The 20,118-nt window shown below is 37.7% G+C and overlaps 1 protein-coding gene across 8 annotated transcripts in view; it reads left to right on the top strand.

Moving 5' to 3' along the window:
- RUFY3 (RUN and FYVE domain containing 3) overlaps positions 1-20,118 on the top strand; it is an 84,346-nt gene that overhangs the window by 28,229 nt on the left and 35,999 nt on the right. For 6 of the 8 annotated variants that reach the window (XR_009519545.1, XM_060012423.1, XM_060012422.1 and 3 more), the window contains exon 2: positions 19,419-19,592. Coding sequence is in view for 7 of the 8 variants with exons in the window: in XM_060012423.1 (XP_059868406.1) it covers positions 19,419-19,592 (174 nt within the window). In the remaining variant the exon portion in view is untranslated. Of the gene's footprint in view, positions 1-4,025; positions 4,080-19,418; positions 19,593-20,118 lie in introns of all 8 variants that reach the window. The other 2 variants (XM_060012424.1, XM_060012428.1) reach the window with 1 other exon arrangement.

Below are 20,118 nucleotides of genomic sequence, written 5' to 3'. Positions count from 1 at the left end.
CCTGTGATTTGCTAAGTACTTTAAATTAATTAACATTCACTTTCACAACAGTCCTTCAGAGTTATTTGTGATCAGTGGTTGGGGCTTCAGGAAGGCTGTGCCCTCAAGAAACTCTCAAGAAACTCTAGTAAACTTTTAAAAAGTAACACTCTAAATCAAAGACACCTAGCCTCAAGGAGACAGTGTAACTTGGTTGCTTTTGTCTCTAAACTTGACTGCAACTCCCTTGTCTATAGTAATAATACTCCTGAAGAGAGAACATATCGAGAAGAGAGATCTCACAAGCCTGGGTACATAAACAATGGAGAAGCACTTTGAGTCTATTCCAGTGCTTCTCAGGAGGGATGGAGCTTCAGCTCTCCCTCATGGAGAGAAAAAAGAAGTAGCTATGCAGGGTCCAGTGTCAAAGCTAGGCCCTCTTTTACCAGACCACACTGCATCATCATTGAGTCACCACGTACCGTAAGAACAACTATTTTACAGTACCACCTAATTAAATATTTCCAGAGCTAAGTAAATTAGTCTCCATGTTTAGCCGGGAAATGGTTCAGTGAACCTCAAATAACCTATGCTTCCTAATTCAGGGCCTTTGTATAGTTCCAGCCTGTCTCTTATCTCTTGACTTTAAAAGATGTCTTTGTTCATATGCATCTTAAAAATAAGATGATAGAGTCTGTTAGGAGCAGCATTTTTAACTGCTTTAAATCCAAGCGTTTAGAGTGGAGTGGTGGTCCTGACACTGCATTGGTCTCATGGCACCACACCCTGTGACAATCCACTTGGCATTTATAAGGTATGCACTCCTTTCCTTATGAGTCAGTGTTTTGAGTGAACTGAGGGTGTCTGTTCAGCCAGAGTAACTTTGGAAGCTCCCCTTTACCATTCACTTTAATATAGTGCACATCTGGCACAATTCTGATTGCTACAGCTCTGCACTATGCATTATCTAGAGCAAAATTTTAATCCAGACCTATCTTTTGTATCAACCAGCAAGGCTTTAGATTATGCTTCTTTGCAATTTGTGAATATGTATTATGATACAAATGAAAGGTAATATAGTTTTTTAGACCAGGCAAAACATGCTCAAGTCAACAAAGTATTATCCCTAGGAAAAGGAAATGTTCTGGGAAAGAGAAGAGTTGGTCATGCTGCCACCCACCTCTTTGATTCATGTATTACATACTTTTGTTTTTATTGTTGTTGTTTTAATAATTTGAACATATTCCAGAGGGCACAATTTTAAAAAATCTTTTATAAATCCTTCTTTGGGGGTTATAAAAGAGCATTATGGTATCCATTCTTTATTACAATAAAACTGTGAGCATGCCAAGGTAAAGTGGGTAACAACTTTAAAAGGAGAAAACATACCTTTTACCTTTCTGGGGAGGAGGGCTCTTTTAAATTGATTCCATCACTCTGACACTCATAATTTTAAATGTTGTTTTAGAAACAAAACAAAATATGTCTGGTTGGAACAGAAAAGTGCTCTAGGTGGCCCATGCCAAGGGGAAAATCAGAGAGATCCCTTGTACCCACACCCATTTCCAACTAGAAATTCACTTTCCTGAGCTCTTCTTTGCACAAATCTTGGAGTTTCTTTATATTTTGCTTTAATAGAGTAGACTTTTATTAGGTGACAAATGTAGTTTTTAGTTAAAGAAATGAAGAATAAAATAGGAAGTCACCTTACGGATTTTCACAAGGTCACATGGCAAGTCTGTATGGCAAACTAACATGATCGTTAAAAGAATATTCTTATGAATCTATAATCCTACATAATATAAATCTGTAACATATTATATTTTCAGAGGATTATACTTGAAAATCATATATGCAAATATATATATATGATGTCTTTTAACACAAATTCATTGTAAAATAATAATATTGTGCTTTTTCTGTATGAGATACTTTCTAAGTGTTCTAGACATAAATCCAAAAAAAAGCTCTTAAAGCCAAAAGCATTTTTCATAAATTTGCCTGAACTCATTTGATGCTAAAACATGACCTGAATTTACTTCAGGCTATTTATAGTCTTTATCCTATTTAATCTGAATATCCATATGTGTCCTGCAGAAATGCTGATGTGCTTGCTTGTGAAGTGCTGTCTCAGGCCCTGCTGGTTCTACATGTTGGCCTCGGTATATGCCGTTTTACCTTTCTAAAAAAAATAAAATTCTGCCTTTCAGAATACATTTGGCCAGAAAATATTCAGCTAAAAGATTTTGGACCTGTATTTACTCTTTTTACTCCTTGCAGCAGGGCTGTAAGATAGGTAATCCTCTCGTCCATGGTTTATAGATGAGGAAACTGACTGAGGAAAAACAGATGAAGTACCTGGACCAAGGTCATACAAACAGTAAGGGGTGGAGCTGGGACGTGAGCCCGGGTGTTCCAGCTCCTGAGTCTGTTCTCTGAACTATCATGTTCTCCTACCTCTGTTTATAAAGTGACTTGCTTGGGATGTTGACAGAAGTTAGGAATTTAATCCTGGTTCTCTGAGCTGTACTCCTGTGCTTGGTTTTCTAAGTCATTGATTTCTAAACTTTTGAATTGGGGAACGGTACAAGTGTAATAGGGTATAGGTACTTGCATTCTTTTTATATTACCTTTTATATTACTTTTTATATTGCTTATCTTTGTGTCTGACCTAACCAATAATCTCTATATATGTAGTTTTCAAAAAAGTTTCATTTTAATCACATATCACTTTACTAGATCCCCATCTGCTTCCCTGTTTTCTGAATTTAAATTTTAACTTTTTATATATTTGTGGGGTTTTTTGCACGTCTTTACAGGATAACTGAACATATATTTCACATTAGAATGAATGCTTACATTCCACTTGAAAATCACTATGCCACGTGAGAACCAAAGTTGACCAGTTTAATTACAGTGTTAATATAATGAACTAGTGAGTAGGACAAATGATAAATTCTTTTTCTGGATCATTACTCCAAGTTATTGCTTCAGACCCTATGCTGGCTTCCATGATAAATTTTTCAAGAAAGAGGGCTTGTCATGGGCAAAGTATTCTTTGCCCATTTTGTCATTTCTGTTACGCTTCATCCTCTGAGAACTTACCTTTATTTGTATTTGCGTATTTACACATATAAAATTCACATGATTTGGTGGGTTTAATTATGAATATTGCAGTTGTGTATAATACCATGGTTTCAGAGTTACTGAAGGATGAACCTAATCCATTTTTTAAAAAATTTCTATAGGTTCTCAAAATTCATTTCAGAACAGATAATGATCTTACAGCTTTAAGACACTATTAGAAGACACTATAATAAAGTATCTATTATATTTGTAATCGTGACATCTGTGTCCTTTTGTCTCACATGGAATATTCTGTATACAAGAACACTGAGTTTATAGTAAGAGGGGAGAGAGAGTACTATACTTTTAACTGAATAAACATCTGTCTTTTTTGAATTATAAGTGATTTATCTTCAAAACAGCAACTTTTCCTTTATTTTTGTTTGGGGGAAGGAGAGCTGTTTGGGTGGAAGGCTCGGGAAAGGTATTTAGGGTATTCTTTGGTTGTTTTAGGAAAAGTCACTAGTTTTGCATCATGATATTTGGCCTGAGTCTAAAAAACATTCCACATGTTTTTTTAGCTTCACTGAAGGGATCAAAAGAAATACTGAATGAGGTCAGTGTTGTGTACACTAGAATACAGAGTCTCATCTTGATTTTCAGTGGGAAAATAAAGTCTGTTATTTATGGGATATACAGATCCCATAGAAAATCTGTGAAATTAGAAGCCTTGAAATTATTAATCTTAGCTTTGAGACCTATTAACAGTCATAGTTGATATTTCTGCTCGGTTAGTGTCACATTCCTCTTTGGGTATGTTCCCAGCGCTTTTCACTGCTAATCTCTGAGTTAAGCCCAAAGAGTTCTAGGCATCTCCCTTTCAGTTATCCCTTTTGAAACCTTGTTTTTAATAACACTTTTCTTTCTTGGCTTGCATGACATTTTATCTTTCTTTTCCTTTCTTTTTGCTGTTTGCAAAGACTCTTGGGAGGATTTGACAGATTTGGTGGAGCAAATGCGCGATGATACAGAAGGTGCGTGCCACACCAACATCTTTCAGTTTTCTTTTTCTTTTCTTTTTTTTTTTAATCTTCTAACCACCTTTTGATTGTTTTCCATAAGAGGACGTGTCCGCTTTAGGTTTTATTTCCCATGACTGTAACTGGAGCAGTAAGCATATTCGCCAGATTTTCCATGCAGGTACTTCGCACAGGATTAGGTTTTCAGAGTCTTGCATTTAAAAATCTTTATCTTTCTGGTTCCAAGTAAAGTGGGATTAATATATGTTTATGCTGTTCCTTTAAGATACTAATATGTTCAAAGGGGACTTTATTTCAAGATTATATCATTTTTCTATGGCTGTTTTTTCATGTGTTAGGAAGATGTAAATTTTTTATCATTCATGAAAAGAAATATATATATCTATATGTATTACCATGAACAAGCAGTTTAAAAACAAACAGATCCCAGGAACTTCAAGTACCTGGAATGTTGCTCTGATTTGTAGATTTCCCAGAACATTAAGTCATTTTGAGCTTGGTCATGTAATAGCATTCCTTTCTGGTGGAATTACCTTGAAAAGTAGCACATATGTTCAAATGCATGAAGGTTCCCCAAACCGATAATTATTTCTTCTATAATTGGCACCTAACTTTAGGGATCTCAAGGTGATTTACACATTTTATAATAAAGATAGAAAAATTGAAGTTTGGCTCCACTTTATCATTTTACATTCTCCCACTTTGGCTGGGCACCTACAAGTCCCCCAGCCTCAGTGTATGCTCTCCTAGCACACGCACACCCACCACTCTGTCCACACTGGCCTTTTCACTGACTGCATGAGCTGACCTCAGCCTCCTCTCCTGCGTTGTTCCTGTGACATCCCACCCGGAGCACTTACTTCCCTTCTCCCTCCCCCTGTGCCCCCTACATCCCCATTTAGTCTAGATGAGAGCTCTGTGAAGCGCTCCCTGACAGCTTTGGCCCAGTTCATTTCTCCATTCATTCAAATCCTGCAGAACTTGGAGCCTAAGGCTTTTTACTTGTTCTCTAATTCTTGTGTGTTTACATTCCTAGTTAAAGTGTAAAATCCTTGAGAGCAGAGATTGTCTTAAACTTCTTGGTATTCGTATCAGACTTAGGACAGTACTGTCCTCCGTAGATTTGGTCACACCAGACAAAAAACTAAGGCAGTTTTCTCTCTCCAGTGATGCCCAATAGTTTCTTCTTCAGCACTTTACTTTGAATGAGTAACTTATCCTGAGTTTCATCTCATTTCCTATAGTCAAACTATCTTTTTATTCCATCTTTGATTCTACTTTTAATATAATTAGTTACATGTATTTTGATGAAAAGGCAGATCAGTATTGTCTAGTTGATTGACAGTTCATAGACAAGAAAGAAAAGAGGACAGTGTTGATTCATTCAGTGAGTACTGATGTTAGCTGCCATTATCATTATTATTATTATTATTATTATTTACCAGGCACTAGATAGGTTTAAGGTTTTGATTCCTTTAATAGACTACGTACTAAAGAAAAATGCTGCATATAGGCCAACAAATCTGTGCCCTTCTTAGAAACTTCTTCCCTATGACTTAGCCCTGGCAAAATTCTATTTCTTTGATACAAGGTACTACTGCAAGAATCAAGCCTACTCTAAGAGTCAGCCTCCTCCTTTTCATTTCTTTTTGCTGGAATTTTTGTGAATGATTGTCATAGGTGAAATCAAAAAGGGAAACCCCCAGAAGATGTGTGAATTTTTTTATTATAGTATAGTTGAATTACAATGTTGTATTAATTACTGCTGTACAGTGAAGTGACTCACTTATACACTTATATACATTCTTTTTCATATTCTTTTCCATTATGGTTAATCACAGGATATTGAACATAGTTCCCTGTGCTATACGGTAGGACCTTGTTGTTTATCCATTCTATATATACCCATTTGCATTCGCTAATCCCAAACTCCCAGTTCATTCCTCCCCACACCCCCTCCCCATTGGCAACCACCAGACTGCTCTCTATGTCCCTGATTCTGTTTCTGTTTCATAGACAAGTTCATTTGTGTCATATTTTAGATTACACAGATAAGTGATATCATATGGTATTTGTCTTTCTCTCTCTGACTTACTTCACTTAGTATGATAATCTCTAGTTACATCCATGTTGCTGCAAATGGCATTATTTTGTTCATTTTTATGGCTGAATAGTATTCCATTGTATATATGTGCCACATCTTCTTTATCCATTCATCTGTTGTTGGACATTTAGGTTGTTTCCATGTCTTGGCTACTGTAAATAGTGCTGCTATGAACATAGGGGTGCATGTAAGAAGATGTAAATTGTGTTACTTTGATGATCTTAGTAGATTACCAGTAAAGTGGTATATGGTAATGTTGGCCAAGAACTTACTTATAGAAAAGTCTTTCTGGAATATAGCTTAAAAAAATAAAGTCAGAAGGGGAAGGAAGGGGGAAGGAAAATGGCTTTTACTTGTTAACTTTTTTGGAGTCATTTCATCCTTGTCTTTTTTATACAATTTTCTACATCTCTTCTCATTTCAGTTATATGAAATGCTAGAATTTTACTGTTTACATAACTTAGGGTTTTTGTAAATGAGTACTTGTAACAAGAATGAACATGAGTTATGGAGTATTATCCACATGTAATACCCAGAGCAGCTCAGGGTCTGGGGAGGAGCCTGCAGTCCGAACCGGAGAAAGCTGCTGATGTATGTAGGCTCAGATCTTCTCAGGAGACCTTCACTGCTGAGCTGTTTTAATTCTGTTTCTTATCTGTTGTTATGGTTGTCTCATAAGAGGTGGCTTTTTAATAGGAAATGTGTTAACACTGGCTTCCAGCCTCCTGAAAATCTGCTTTTTAAAATAACAAACTCTAGGAGGTCACAGATTTGAACTGTTAGCTTTGGGGTTTGGTTTTTCTTTTATTTTGTTTTGATTTTGGCAAGATTGAAGGTTTTTCTGGTGAACTGATTTCTTACAGTGATGGCTGGTTTTACAGTCAATGTGTCTGTAACTCCCGTCTGGTAGAATATGAAATGTCTTCTTAGGGTGGAATTGTATCATGCTTACAACATTGATCAATTATCTCACATCTCATCTCATTATATGCTATTAATTTAGGTCTAAAAGTTTTGAAACTCACTAGAAAATTATGAAGATTAAATGAAATAATAAAAGCACATGGTTTACTACCTTTAGCTTCTCAATAAATATTGAATTCCTATCTGTACTTACTACAAACCTTTTAAACCGATTATGTGAACTTGCAGTTGCCCAGATTACTCATCTCTCTGAGCATTGGAGTGGCTGGGACATTACTTGAATTAGGGAAATAATATAACTTCTATGAAATAATACCTCATCAAGATGGCTTACTGGTTCCTTGATATATTTTGTGAGTTGAGACTTGATGTCCACCGTTCTGAAAAATGGAAGGAACATATCTAAGAAATTTTCTTAGCATCTAGCACTGTATCACATAGACATTCAATGAAGGTTTATTTTAAATTAAATAAAAATTTTAAACTTACTTATGGAGGACCATAATAATTTTGATAGCTAACAATTTTTTATTCTTTTTAAAAAAATTGTTTTTATTTATTTATTTTTGGCTGTGTTGGGCCTTTGTTGTTGTGCGTCGGCTTTCTCTAGCTGTGGCGAGCAGGGGCTACTCTTCGTCACAGTGCACAGGCTGCTCATTGCTGTGGCTTTTCTTATTGCAGAGCGTGGGCTCTAGGCTCGTGGGCTCTAGAGCGCAGGCTCAGTAGTTGTGGCACACGGGCTTAGTTGCTCTGCGGCATGTGGGATCTTCCCAGACCAGGGCTCGACCTGTGTCCCCTAAATTGGCAGGCAGATTCTTAACCACTGTGCCACCAGGGAAGTCCCACAATTTTTTATTCGTAGTACATCCCAAGCATTTCTAAATGATTAACATACATGAACTTGTTTAATCTTCAAAACCCTATCATTATCTTATGGATGAAGGAAGTAAGGTCTACAGAGTTAAGAAACTTCCCCAGTGGATTACTACTCAGCAATAAAAAGGAACGAACTATTGATAACCTAGATGGATCCCTCATGAACTATGCTGAGTGAAAAAAAGCCAATTTTAAAAGTTACATACTGTATGATTCCATTTATATAACATTCTTGAAATGACAGCACTGCAGAAATGGAAAACAGATTAGTCGCTATGGGTTATAAGGGGGTAGGAGACAGGAGGGAAGTGCTTGTGGGCTGTAAAAGGTCAAAGTGAGGGATCCTTGTGATACAGTTCAGTGTCATATCCTGGTTGTGATAAGTTACTCTAGTTTTTCAAGATGTTACCTTTGGGGGAACTAGGTTAAGGGTACACAGTATCTCTCTATTTCTTACAACTGTATGTGAATCTATAATTGTCTCAAAATAATAAGTGCAAAAAAAAATGAAAGAAAAGAGAAAAGGAACTTGCCTAGGGTTACACAGCCAGGGGAAGAGTTCAAGTAGAGTTCAAAGTCCAACAGACTAGCTCCAGAGCTTGTGCTGTTAACCACTATACCAAAGTTCAAACCTAGTTGGCTCTCAAAAATACTTTTTCATCAAAATTCCATACACACATCATTTATTTCTAAATATCTAGAACAAAAGTTTCATGAAACAACGTATAACCTTACACTGTAGGACATACTAAATCGATTTTTATACCCGACTAAGGGGTTGTGACCTTTAATTTGAAAGATAGTCCAGTATCCCGTAGTGCCTCTCTGGTGTATATCCATTTCAGCTCTATCTACCAAGATATAAGCAAAAGAGCTCTTCCAGCAATGCCAGTATGTTGTGTTCTGTTCCTAGCCTATAACTGTTGGCACCCTTTAAAGGCCAGTTACCTTGCATCCGTCTATTTCTCTTTAAACCATCTCCTCTGATGGAAACATCTTATTTCGAATCATTGGTACTATTATCCCTTGGCTAGTGATTATCCCAACCCAAACTTTAGTTTGTATTTACAACTATGTGATGAAAATTATGTTTCAAATGCTTCTACATCATTGTATCCTTTATTGTATCCAAAGCCAAGCTGATTTTACCCCTTACTTCCAAAACAGTTATTCAGTTTTTTTCATTTCCATTTTCAGCACAGTATTCGAGGCTCACAGGGCAAAAACTTTAGGTTATTCTCGACTCCTCTGTATCCTTAACAGGTCCAGTTCTTCAAGTGAAGCCATTTTGATCCTCTCCCCCAACTTCTTCAGATTCTCTTTGCATAAACCTTTCAGACTAATCATCCTGAAACAAAGTTCTAATCATGTGACTTCCCTGCTCAAAACCTACATTGGTTCCCATTGCCTGCTTCCTGGACATGCAGGTCTAGTTTTAGAGACCTGTCATTTGACTTTACCTTTCCTGTTTTCCAGTTCTCCCCAGGAAGAACTCCCCACACCATTCTTATTTCCTTCACCTCACTTCACATACCCATTCTCCCCATTTGGAATACTTTCTTCCATGTTTTCTGTGAATTTCATATTTAGGGTCTGCCTCAAATCCTATACTGGAATTTATCATGCTTTTAACTATATTACTTTTGGTGTTGTCTCATTTGGAGCACAAGTGTACAATATTCCAAGGAGTTAAGGGTAGAGATTATTCCTATATTTTGTCAAGGTTGGGGTTTACTCTACTTACAAACTAAAAAATTAGCCTATTTCTTGGATACTGGTGAAGGACATGACAAAAGACTTTATTTCTCATGACACTGCAAGCAGTCTGAGCATCAACACATTTGTGTCAGTTCCTCTTGCACCAGAGTTGCACCTGGGAGACACTGTATTGCTTAGAAAAATGCTACACACGTTGTGGTTCAGTGTTGCAGCTGAGGAACACAGTTTGGGGAACCGTTGTTTTTATAGGAAGCAGTAGGAAAGCCTCCTCTCTTAAGATGATCAGTTGCATAAAGAACCCTGAGAAATGGCCTGGGTCAAAGAGCATTGAGAGCCTTTCAGTCTTGATACAACCCATAAAGACATGTAGTAGCACAAGAAGTCCATGGAGGATTGTCTGTCTCAGTATCTTACAGGTTAGATATAAAGAAATTTGTAATTTCTCCAATATCACCCAGGGAATATGAGAGAGACAGCTCTAACTCTTCTAGATCAGAGATCTAACTATGCTAGATCACTGTGTTGCCCCCTAATATTTAACTTATTTCTATGGAGTAAATTGAGCAGAGTAAGGAATTCCTGAATTTGTACTTATCACCTAAGTTTCTTACGTTGCATCAAAACAGAGAAGACTGACTATTGTCCCAACTTCTAGATGTTCCCAGATATCTGGGTATTCTTCTGTGGTGCAGAATTCTTCAGGTAAAGGTACTTGAAGATGTTTGGGAAACTTTCCCAAACTAAAATTGATTGTATTATGATATGGGAGGGCAGTGAAGAAGAAGAAAGTGTGGTTTCTTAGGAACTCTTGGGCAAGCTGGAATTAGAAACGGACATTTTTTAAAGATTAGAGAAATGGATACCTGAAAGAAAAGTGTTTTCCTCTATTGCTCACAACATTTCTGACACTGAATGTGTGGGGAAGTTTTCCCACACCCACCAGTTCTCCAACACCAGTTCAATTCTGACACTGTCTACTTGGGGTTAACACAGACTCCACAAGATGCCCCCTCACTTTAGATGCCAATCACAAGTCTAGGCTGTCACCTGTCCTTCTTACCAACCAGCTATAAATCAGAGGTTTCTATGACCCCTCCTTAAGTTTTATAATTTGCTAGACTGGCTCACACAGCTCAAGGAAAGAGTTTACTTGCTAAAGTACAGGTGTATTATAAAGGAACACAACTCAAGAACAGCCAGATGGAAGAGAAGCATAGGGCAAAGTATGTGGGAAGGAGCATGAAACTTCCATACTCTCTCTGGGCACATCACCCTCCCAGCAGCTCGATGTGTTCACTGACCACAAGCTCTCTGAACACTTTTCTTGAGGATTTTTATGCAGGCCTCATTATGTAGGCATCATTGAGTAAATCGTGGTCTTTGATGTTTGAGCTCTTTCTCCAGCCTGTCCCCCCTCCCTGGGTTTGGAGGTGGGGGAGGGAATGGCTGAAAGTTCCAATCCTCTTATCACACCACTGGTTCCCCCTGGCAACCAGCCTTCCCATCCTTAGGGGCTTTCTAAAATTCACCTCATTAGCATAAACTCTGTGTTTGAAAGGGACTTGTTATAAATAACAAAGATGCTCCTTTTATAATACCTTTAACTCTGGAGCTATTTCAGAACTAGAAACAAGAACCAAATATAACAAAAGATGCCCTTATCACTTGGGAAATTACTAGGTTTTAGGAGCTCTGTGTTAGGAAGTGAGGGCTTAGATAAATAGAGAAATTGATTGATTTCTTATTGTTCCACAATACCTGACGAAGAATAAGTAAGAGTACATAGACAATGGTTTTGGAATTTAAATAACCAAATAAGCTTGCTCATTTCAATGCTAATGCCAATCAAAACGGGAATATTGGTAATGTTCAGGGAAGAAAGCAGCACTAGACTCTTATTGGAGGCTAGCAGTTAAACCTTGTCCTGAAGCAAGAGAAAGCAGAACCTCTTTTTTCTTTTCTTTTTTTTTTTTTTTGGTTCGCGGGCCTCTCACTGTTGTGGCCTCTCCCGCTGCTCCGGACGCGCAGGCTCAGCGGCCATGGCTCACGGGCCCAGCCGCTCCGCGGCATGTGGGATCTTCCTGGACTGGGGCACGAACCCATGTCCCCTGCATCATCAGGAGGACTCTCAACCACTGCGCCACCAGGGAAGCTCCTCTCTTTTTTATTTTTAATTATGAGATTTTTCAAGTACTTAAAGTAGAGAGAGTAGCATAAGAAACCCTAACGTTTCCATCACCCAACTTCAATAATTATCAATATATTTTTTTTAATTTACATTTTTGGCTGCGTTGGGTCTTTGTTGCTGCTCTCCGGCTTTCTCTAGTTGCGGCGAGCGGGGGCTACTTTTTGTTGTGGTGCAGGGGCTTCTCATTGCGGTGGCTTCTCTTGTTGCGGAGCACGGGCTCTAGGCGCATGGGCTGCAGTAGTTGTGGTGCGCAGGCTCAGTAGTTGTGGTGCACGGGCTTAGCTGCTCCACAGCATGTGGGATCTTCCTAGACCAGGGCTTGAACCAGTGTACCCTGCATTGGAAGGCAGATTCTTCACCACTGTGCCACCAGGGAAGTCCTGCCATTTGTATTTCTTTGGAGAAATGTCTATTGAAATCCTTTGCTCATTCTTTTTTACTGGGTAATAGTAAGTCCCCTACCTACAAACGAGTTCCGTTCTGAGAGTGTGCTTGTAAGTACAATTTGTTCATTAAGTCCAACAAAGTTAGCCTAGGTGTCCAACTAACACAGTCAGATATATAGTACTGTACTGTAATAGGCTTATAATACTTTTCTCACATTAATACATAAAAAAACAAACACAAAAAATAAGGAAAACATTTTTAATCTTACAGTACAGTAATCTCACAGACGTCTGAGCTAACTTACATGATTGGACATGGGAATGCACGTTTGCATCTTTGAAAGTTCTCAACTTGAAGGTTCATATGTAGGGGACTTGCTGTATTTGTCTTTCATTGTTGAATTGTAGGAGTTCTCTACATATTCTGGATACTGGATCTGATTTATATTTTTTCCTCCCATTCTATGGGCTTTTTTTTTCCTGAATGATGTCCTTTGAAGTGCAAATGTTTTTAATTTTAGTATAGTCCAGTTTATTTTTTCTGTTGTTTTTGCTTTTGGTGTCATCTAAGAAACCATTTGGTCATATTGTATAATCCTTTTTGTATGTTGCTAGAGTTGGTTTGCAAGTATTTTGTTGAGGGCTTTGCATCTATATTAACAAGAGATACTAATCTGTAGTTTTCTTACGATGTCTTTGTCTGATTTTGGTCTCAGATAATGTTGGTCTCATAGAATGTGTTGGGAAGTGTTTCCTCTTCCTCTGTTTTTTGGAATTGTGAAGAACTGGTAGTAATTCTTTAAATGTTTGGTAAACTTCAGTAGTGAAGCCATCTGGTTTTGGCCTCTTTATGGGGTGTGTTTTTTATTATGAATTTAATATCTTTACTTATTATAGTTCTATTCAGATTTTCTATTTCTTCTTGAGTCAGTTTAGGTAGTTTATCTGTCTTAGAAATTGTCCTTAGAAATTGTTTCATCTAGGTTGCCTAATATGTTGGCATACAGTTGCCCATAGTATTCCCTTATAATCCTCTTTGTTTCTGTAAGGTCAATAGTGATGTCTCCTCTTCGTTTCTGATTTTAGTAATTTGAGTCTTTTCTCTTTTTGTCTTCGTCAGTATAGCTAAATATTTGTCAATGTTGTTGATCTTTTCAGAGAGCCAACTTTGGGTTTCACTGGTTTCTCTCAATAGTGTTATTTGCTGTTGATTTCTGCTGCGATCTTTATTATTCCTTTCTCCTGGGGGCTTTCTACTGATAAATGTATTTATTGGTTGGCCTTGAGGAAGCCATCTGTGAAATCATGGAATTATGACATGCTAGAGCTAGAAGAGCTAGGTCAGTGCTTCACTAACTTTAATGCACATACAAATTGCTTTAGGTTCTGTCCAGAATCTGATTCAGTAGTACCATTGGAGCCCAAGTTTTCCCATTTCTAAAAGCTTCCAGGTGATGCCAATGTTGATGTTCCAGGACCACACTTGGAGTGGCAAGGATCTAGTTCATTTGGTATCAGAGTGGTTGGTGGGGTTTTCCAAGCCATGTTGTTTCACCCCATTCCAGGCATATTAATGTGCCCCCTGCTTGAGAATTAGTGCTGCAATTAGTCATTATGATTGGTGCGGGTGTGTGATGTCTTTATAAAAAAAAATTACTGAATAAGTACGTTTACAGATGAGGAAATTGAGGCCCCAAAGAAGTAAGATTCCTTGCCTGGCATCATATAATAAGCTAATTAGCATAGATGATTCATATCAAACAGATTGAGTAGTGGGTGGATATAATCTTTCTGATGATAAGGCTTAATTTTAGCAAAGTATATCTTTGATTATGCTATTACTAAGGAAAGGTAGCAATCAGGATAAATAAATTAGTGATTAAATTTTCTTGATTAACTCCTTTAACAGATTTCAACCCAGAGAAAATATTGTTTAAGTGAATTTCCTCTTCATTATTCTTGAGTAGAAGCTTATGTAATATCTGAAATGACATTAAGGAGAATAGATAAATACAGATATAGATGCATATATAGATAATCTAAGGGTCTTAAGACTTTATTATTTTTAAATGAGGATTGAGTAAAAGTTCATAATTATTTTGTACAAATAAGTGTCATCAGACTAGTTAAACGGTGTTTTATTAAAGATCTTTTTAGTACTTTCAGTGATTTCTTTCACTATCACAGACAACTCATTTTATGCTTAATTTTATACTCTAAGAACTATTACAGCAAAAGTTCAAAGTAGATTTATTTAGGAGTCATTGGTCTTCAGTCATTCTGAACATCAAGTAAGCTTTCCTTTCAATATCTTTCTGTTAGTTGGTCATTTTAAATCTCATATTAATGCTTTTAGGTACCATTGGGAAATTTCTGTAGGACAACTGTTTTGTTTCACATTAAGATAAAAGTAACTGTTGTGCTACCTATGAATTATTCCCACTTTACCAAGAATTGGGTATGATGTAACATACTTAATATTAACATAATGTTAAAGATAACTTACTTTTCCTTCAATTATTCATAAAACATTTCAATATTTCTCGGTATGAACCTTAGTCACTGCACTATAAGGAGATAAAATAGGGTCTTGGTTAGATGATTGGTTTGCAGAACAGTGTGATTCACTGTCGCTCTTAGCTATGTGACTTTGGGTCCATTTTTGTCATCACTGTTGACTAGATGAACCACATGACTCTGTAAAGTTTGTTAGAATTTCCTCATATGGAAATTAGCAGCCTTGAAGAGGTGTAATGAAGACCCATACGCTCCTAAAAGGACTTTGAAAACCAATATGGTTTATTATAACTACAGTCATTTCTACATGGTTTCTTTAGTCCACTGCTCCTACTGTGTTTCCCACCAAGGTGATTTGTACCACCGTCCAAATGTAGAAACAATCAAATAATCACCAAAACTAGAAACACAGAAGTTGCTCTCCATTCTATTTCCTTCTTCCCTCAATCCAGCTGGTGATCAAGTCCTGAAATCCTAACATTCTACCCCTAGAACATCTCTCAGAGCTAACTCCGTCTTCTCCACAAGCACACACTGCTCCAATTCCATCCCATATTATAATTTTCCTCCTCAGTTTTTGTGGTAAACCCTTACTTGCTCCCCAGCTTTGAGATTTTATTCCTTTTCGATCCATCTTCCACAAGATTGCTAGAATGGCTTCTCTAAAATTCAAATCAGTGACATTGCGCCTCACATCAAAATCTTTACTGACTTTAAGGTAAAATCCATATTCCTTAAACAAGGTCCTTAGCAATCTCTCCCTTACCTATTTCCCTTGTCTTACCTCACAACCCTTACTCACGTGTATCATAAACTTACGGCATTTTCTTGGTTTTCCTTAGTATGCCATGTTCTTTCATATTTCTGTTCCTTTACCCAAGCTGTCCTTCCATCCTACTCCCTTCACAGCTCTACTCCTAACCCTTCCTGGCCTGACTAATTTCTCTTTGTCCTTTAAGATTGAACTCAAAAGTCTCATCCTCCGTATTTGGCACCTAGTTATTTCTATATATTAATTTTATATTCTGCTACCTCTGTGAATTATTATGTTTTTGTAAAAATTTTAGTTTACTTTGATTTTTTCTGGGTGCAAAATCAGATTGTATGAGAGCAGTAATATATGATCCACACTTTTACAGTTTATATGTCTCCAATTTCTTTATCTTCTCTAATTGCATTGGTCTTCCACCCTCAGTATAATGTTAAGTAATAGCCATGGGTAATGGACACTTCTTAAACTTTCCCTCAGAATACATCCAATGGCAGAGGAAATTGTACCAGACTCGCAGCTTGCATGAAATCCTACATTACTTTCATATCTACTATCTTAGCCTTAAAAATATATATAAAATTTACATTTGATTCCATAGAATGCATATATATGGCTTAACATAAAAACATTTTAATTTATTTGTCCTGAAATAAAATTAATCTTTGTTGAAGATGATAATGTTTATCCTGAAGTTTCAAGTATTCTCTGTAAGCTGCCCTGTTTTGTTCTCCAGACATCTGTATAACCCAAGTTTGATAAATAATAAGCACTTGGATGTCGAGGACTAGGTCTTCTATCTCTGGATTCCCAGCATTAAATACAGTATCTAACACCAAGTAGATGTTCAATATTTATTGAAAAAAATGAATGAATGAATGAACGAACAAAAGTTCACTTTTGGAAAAATAGTGTTAAATGTTAGCATTGTGAATAATTGCAATTTTAATTATTTTTCTCATAGAAAAAGTATGACAGACAACATTGTAAAAGTCCCGCACTTTAAAATAATTTTCTGGTCTATATAATAAAACAGAACTTTTTAAAGCTTTTTATAGTTAAAAGTGTAAAATATATAAAAAAGGTCACATATTATAAGTACTCAGCTCAATGAATTTTCACATACTCACCTATTTCACAAAACTAACACCCCATCAAAAGGAGAAATTTACCTGCCCCTCAGAAGTCCCCCCATGCTCTCTTTTGGTCACTGCAGCCCTTCCCTTTTTAACAGCATACAGGGAATTCCTGGCAGTCCAGTGGTTAGGACGCCACACTTCCACTGCAGGGGGCATGGGTCAATCCCTAGGCAGGCAGCTAACATCCCGCAAGCCGCATGGTGCGCCCAAAAAACCCCAGCCAAACAAACAGCATACATTAGTTCCACAAAATCTTTTTTTTTTTTTGGCCGTGCCGCACCACTTTGATAATAGTAAGCATTAAATAATCATTGAACTTTTGCATTAATTAAACAATTAATAATGAGCAAAAAATTCTTTTGAGCTCTTATGTCTAGTTGTCAAATTACGCTGAATTTCGTTTGACTTTCTTTCATTTGTTTAGGGTAGTAGTTCTCCACAGGTAAGAGATGTCTTTCAGGGACTTATGGCGATATCTGGAGATATTTGGGGTTATCATGACTAGAGCGTGCTACTGACATCTAGTGGGTAAAGGCATGGGTTGCTGCTAAATTTAATTCACAGAACAGCCCCCCACAAAAAGAATTATCTGACCCAAAATATTAGTAATGCCAAGACTGAGAGTAATATTTTCTAAAGAATGGGTGGGTTGTTTATGTTTGATGCAGGTTAGTTCAAATAGGTTATAGCACCATACTAATGGAGTCTAAGGTATCAGGAATTTAATTTCCCTAGGCAGTAGTTCACCTTTCTGTAGTTTAATGCGTCCCAGCCACTGACCAGATGTCCTAAACATTTCTGCTACTGATGACAAGAACGAGATGAGGCAATGTAGAAGAGCCAGTACCACCACTTCTGGAAAAATGCCTCAAAGCATCGTGTTTTGTACATATTCCAAATCCAGCTCTCCCACGTGACTAGTTCTCACTAGGTTGGAATTAGATTATTTACTTTGACTAGGAGCATTGCTTAATTTTGTTATTAGCTCCCTGAATTATTGGTCAACAGACTTAAGGCAGAGGGAGTGGTACCTTATGGACTGCCAGTTAATCCAACTTCAGCCACATTTTCTTACGTTAAATGGAGAATCCAGGAGCTCTCCACAAACATTCATGCATACCCACACACCCCTGCCCTATTCCTTTCTCCCAGGGATTATAGGTCGGAAACAGTACAGTGCACATAAATGCTGATAATAATGTTGGAAATTAATATCTGATAAAGTTGTTCTTCATGGCAGTTTGTCAGGGGGTAGTTTTTTGTGTATTTCAATGTCCCTTGTGGGTTTATTCCATTCTTGTCAAGTTGACCTACAATGAACAGAGAGAGCCAGATTTGAGGCATGGCCCTAAAACATTTGTTGGTGTGCAAGAGAGAATTCGTGGCAACATACACCAATTCTGACTTTCCTAATAAAGTATCCTCTAAAATTATTACCTCAGAGAACACTACAACAAACCAAGATTTGTATAGTGGGCACTGTAAACCTACAAGTCCTTAAACTTAATGGAGAAGATGAGCTTAGAATTTGACTATTTGATTCTGCTTCATTTAACTGTGAATGCATATCTAAATGAAAACACTGTGTGAAGAAAATTACTTGGGACAATTTGAATGAAATAATCTCTGCTTTGCGCTGTAGCTTATTTCTATTATGGGAGCATGGCTTTTATTAGTACTACTTTTAGTCCTCCTAAAAAAGGTAAAATATTTCATAGATCTCTAGGCCTTTTTCAATTCGTATAGAAATTTAACACATTTAACTTTTGGGAGGATGTCAGGTAAAATGTGGTACTTAGTCCCTTTCCTCAGGGAGTTTATTTGGTTGATGAGAGCCACGTGCTCTATGTTAAGTCTTAAAAAATCGGGGAGTTGATTAAGTTCTAATACTTCATTATACTAATAATGTTAATTATTTTTAGTCATTTAGTAATGCATAGTTTAAATAATAATGCTAACTAGTATAAATACTAATAATGCACATAGCGTATTTGGAACAAAGTTTAAGCACTTTGTCCTTTTTCTCTACATTGGCTTTATTTTTTTATTTTATTTTATTTTTTTTGCGGTACGTGGGCCTCTCACTGTTGTGGCCTCTCCCGTTGCAGAGCACAGGCTCCGGACGCGCAGGCTCAGCGGCCATGGCTCACGGGCCCAGCCGCTCCGCGGCATGTGGGATCTTCCCGGACCGGGCACGAACCCGCGTCCCCCGCATCGGCAGGCGGACTCTCAACCACTGCGCCACCAGGGAAGCCCAGCTTTATTTTTTAGAGCGCTTCACAAGCTGTAGAGAATGGGTGAGGCAGGGCAAGGGTGGAAGCAGCCCAGTGTGAAGACTGTGCAGTACTGAGTTGTGACGGACCCAAGTTAGGCTGGTAACAGAGGCAGTGGTGAGAATATTAAAAGACTGTACTCAAGGCTCAAAATTTTATAAAATAAATACATTTTTTACTGTTTCACCAAGAATATTCCTAAGGGAGACTGGCATCTTTTTTTAAAAAAAAAAAAAGGAAAGCACATGGTGGGGAAGAATACAACAACTAATAGTATAATTTGGTGCCAAGGCCTTGATTCTTGCCAAGACACCAACAGTCTTACCCGCTATTGCTTTTGTGCCATCAATGCAAATGTCAACACAGTGAACTTATACTGAATATTTTAATGCGCTATATCCAGTAACCAGGCTTCATCCTTTTCTCCTTTGGCTGCAGATCCTAATTATCTCATGGCTAACGAACGCATGAACCTGATGAACATGGCCAAGCTGAGTATCAAGGGCTTGATTGAATCTGCTCTGAACCTAGGGAGAACTCTGGACTCTGACTACGCACCGCTCCAGCAGTTCTTTGTGGTGATGGAGCACTGCCTGAAACACGGCTTGAAAGGTAGACCGTGGCCTCCAAATACAAATGTGCACACACCTGTTTCCTAGCAATACATGCTCCAGAAGAGAAGCATTCCTGGTGGAGCCAAAGAATAAGAGTCTTTTTCTTTTGTTTTTTTGCGGTACACGGGCCTCTCACTGTTTTGGCCTCTCCCGCTGCGGAGCACAGGCTCCGGTTGCGCAGGCCCAGTGGCCATGGCTCTGGGAAGCCCAGGGAAGCCCAACTGTGAGCTTTTGAGGACAGGACCTGGTCTTGTTCACCTTGGCTTCTTTTCCTCCTCCTGCTCCAATCTTTGATAACCTGTTCTTGGATTACATATTCTTTTCCCCTGGACTGTTTTCTTCACTAATACCACACGGCTTTAAGCATGATATTGTTAAAATATTTTATCGTTATTATACAGCTAGTCCATAAATTCTTCCTGAAAGAGGAAGGACTGAGTCTTGGAAAGTAGGGGATTTTTGATTTTTATGAAATGTTATCTATTATGAAAGCATGAATAATTTTAGAACTGTCTGATAACCTG

The sequence above is a fragment of the Delphinus delphis genome, chromosome 5 (assembly GCF_949987515.2).
Source record: "Delphinus delphis chromosome 5, mDelDel1.2, whole genome shotgun sequence".
Classification (NCBI taxonomy): Eukaryota; Metazoa; Chordata; class Mammalia; order Artiodactyla; family Delphinidae; genus Delphinus; species Delphinus delphis.
Note: the sequence above shows the minus strand (reverse complement) of the source record. Positions and strands in the feature narration are given on the sequence as shown.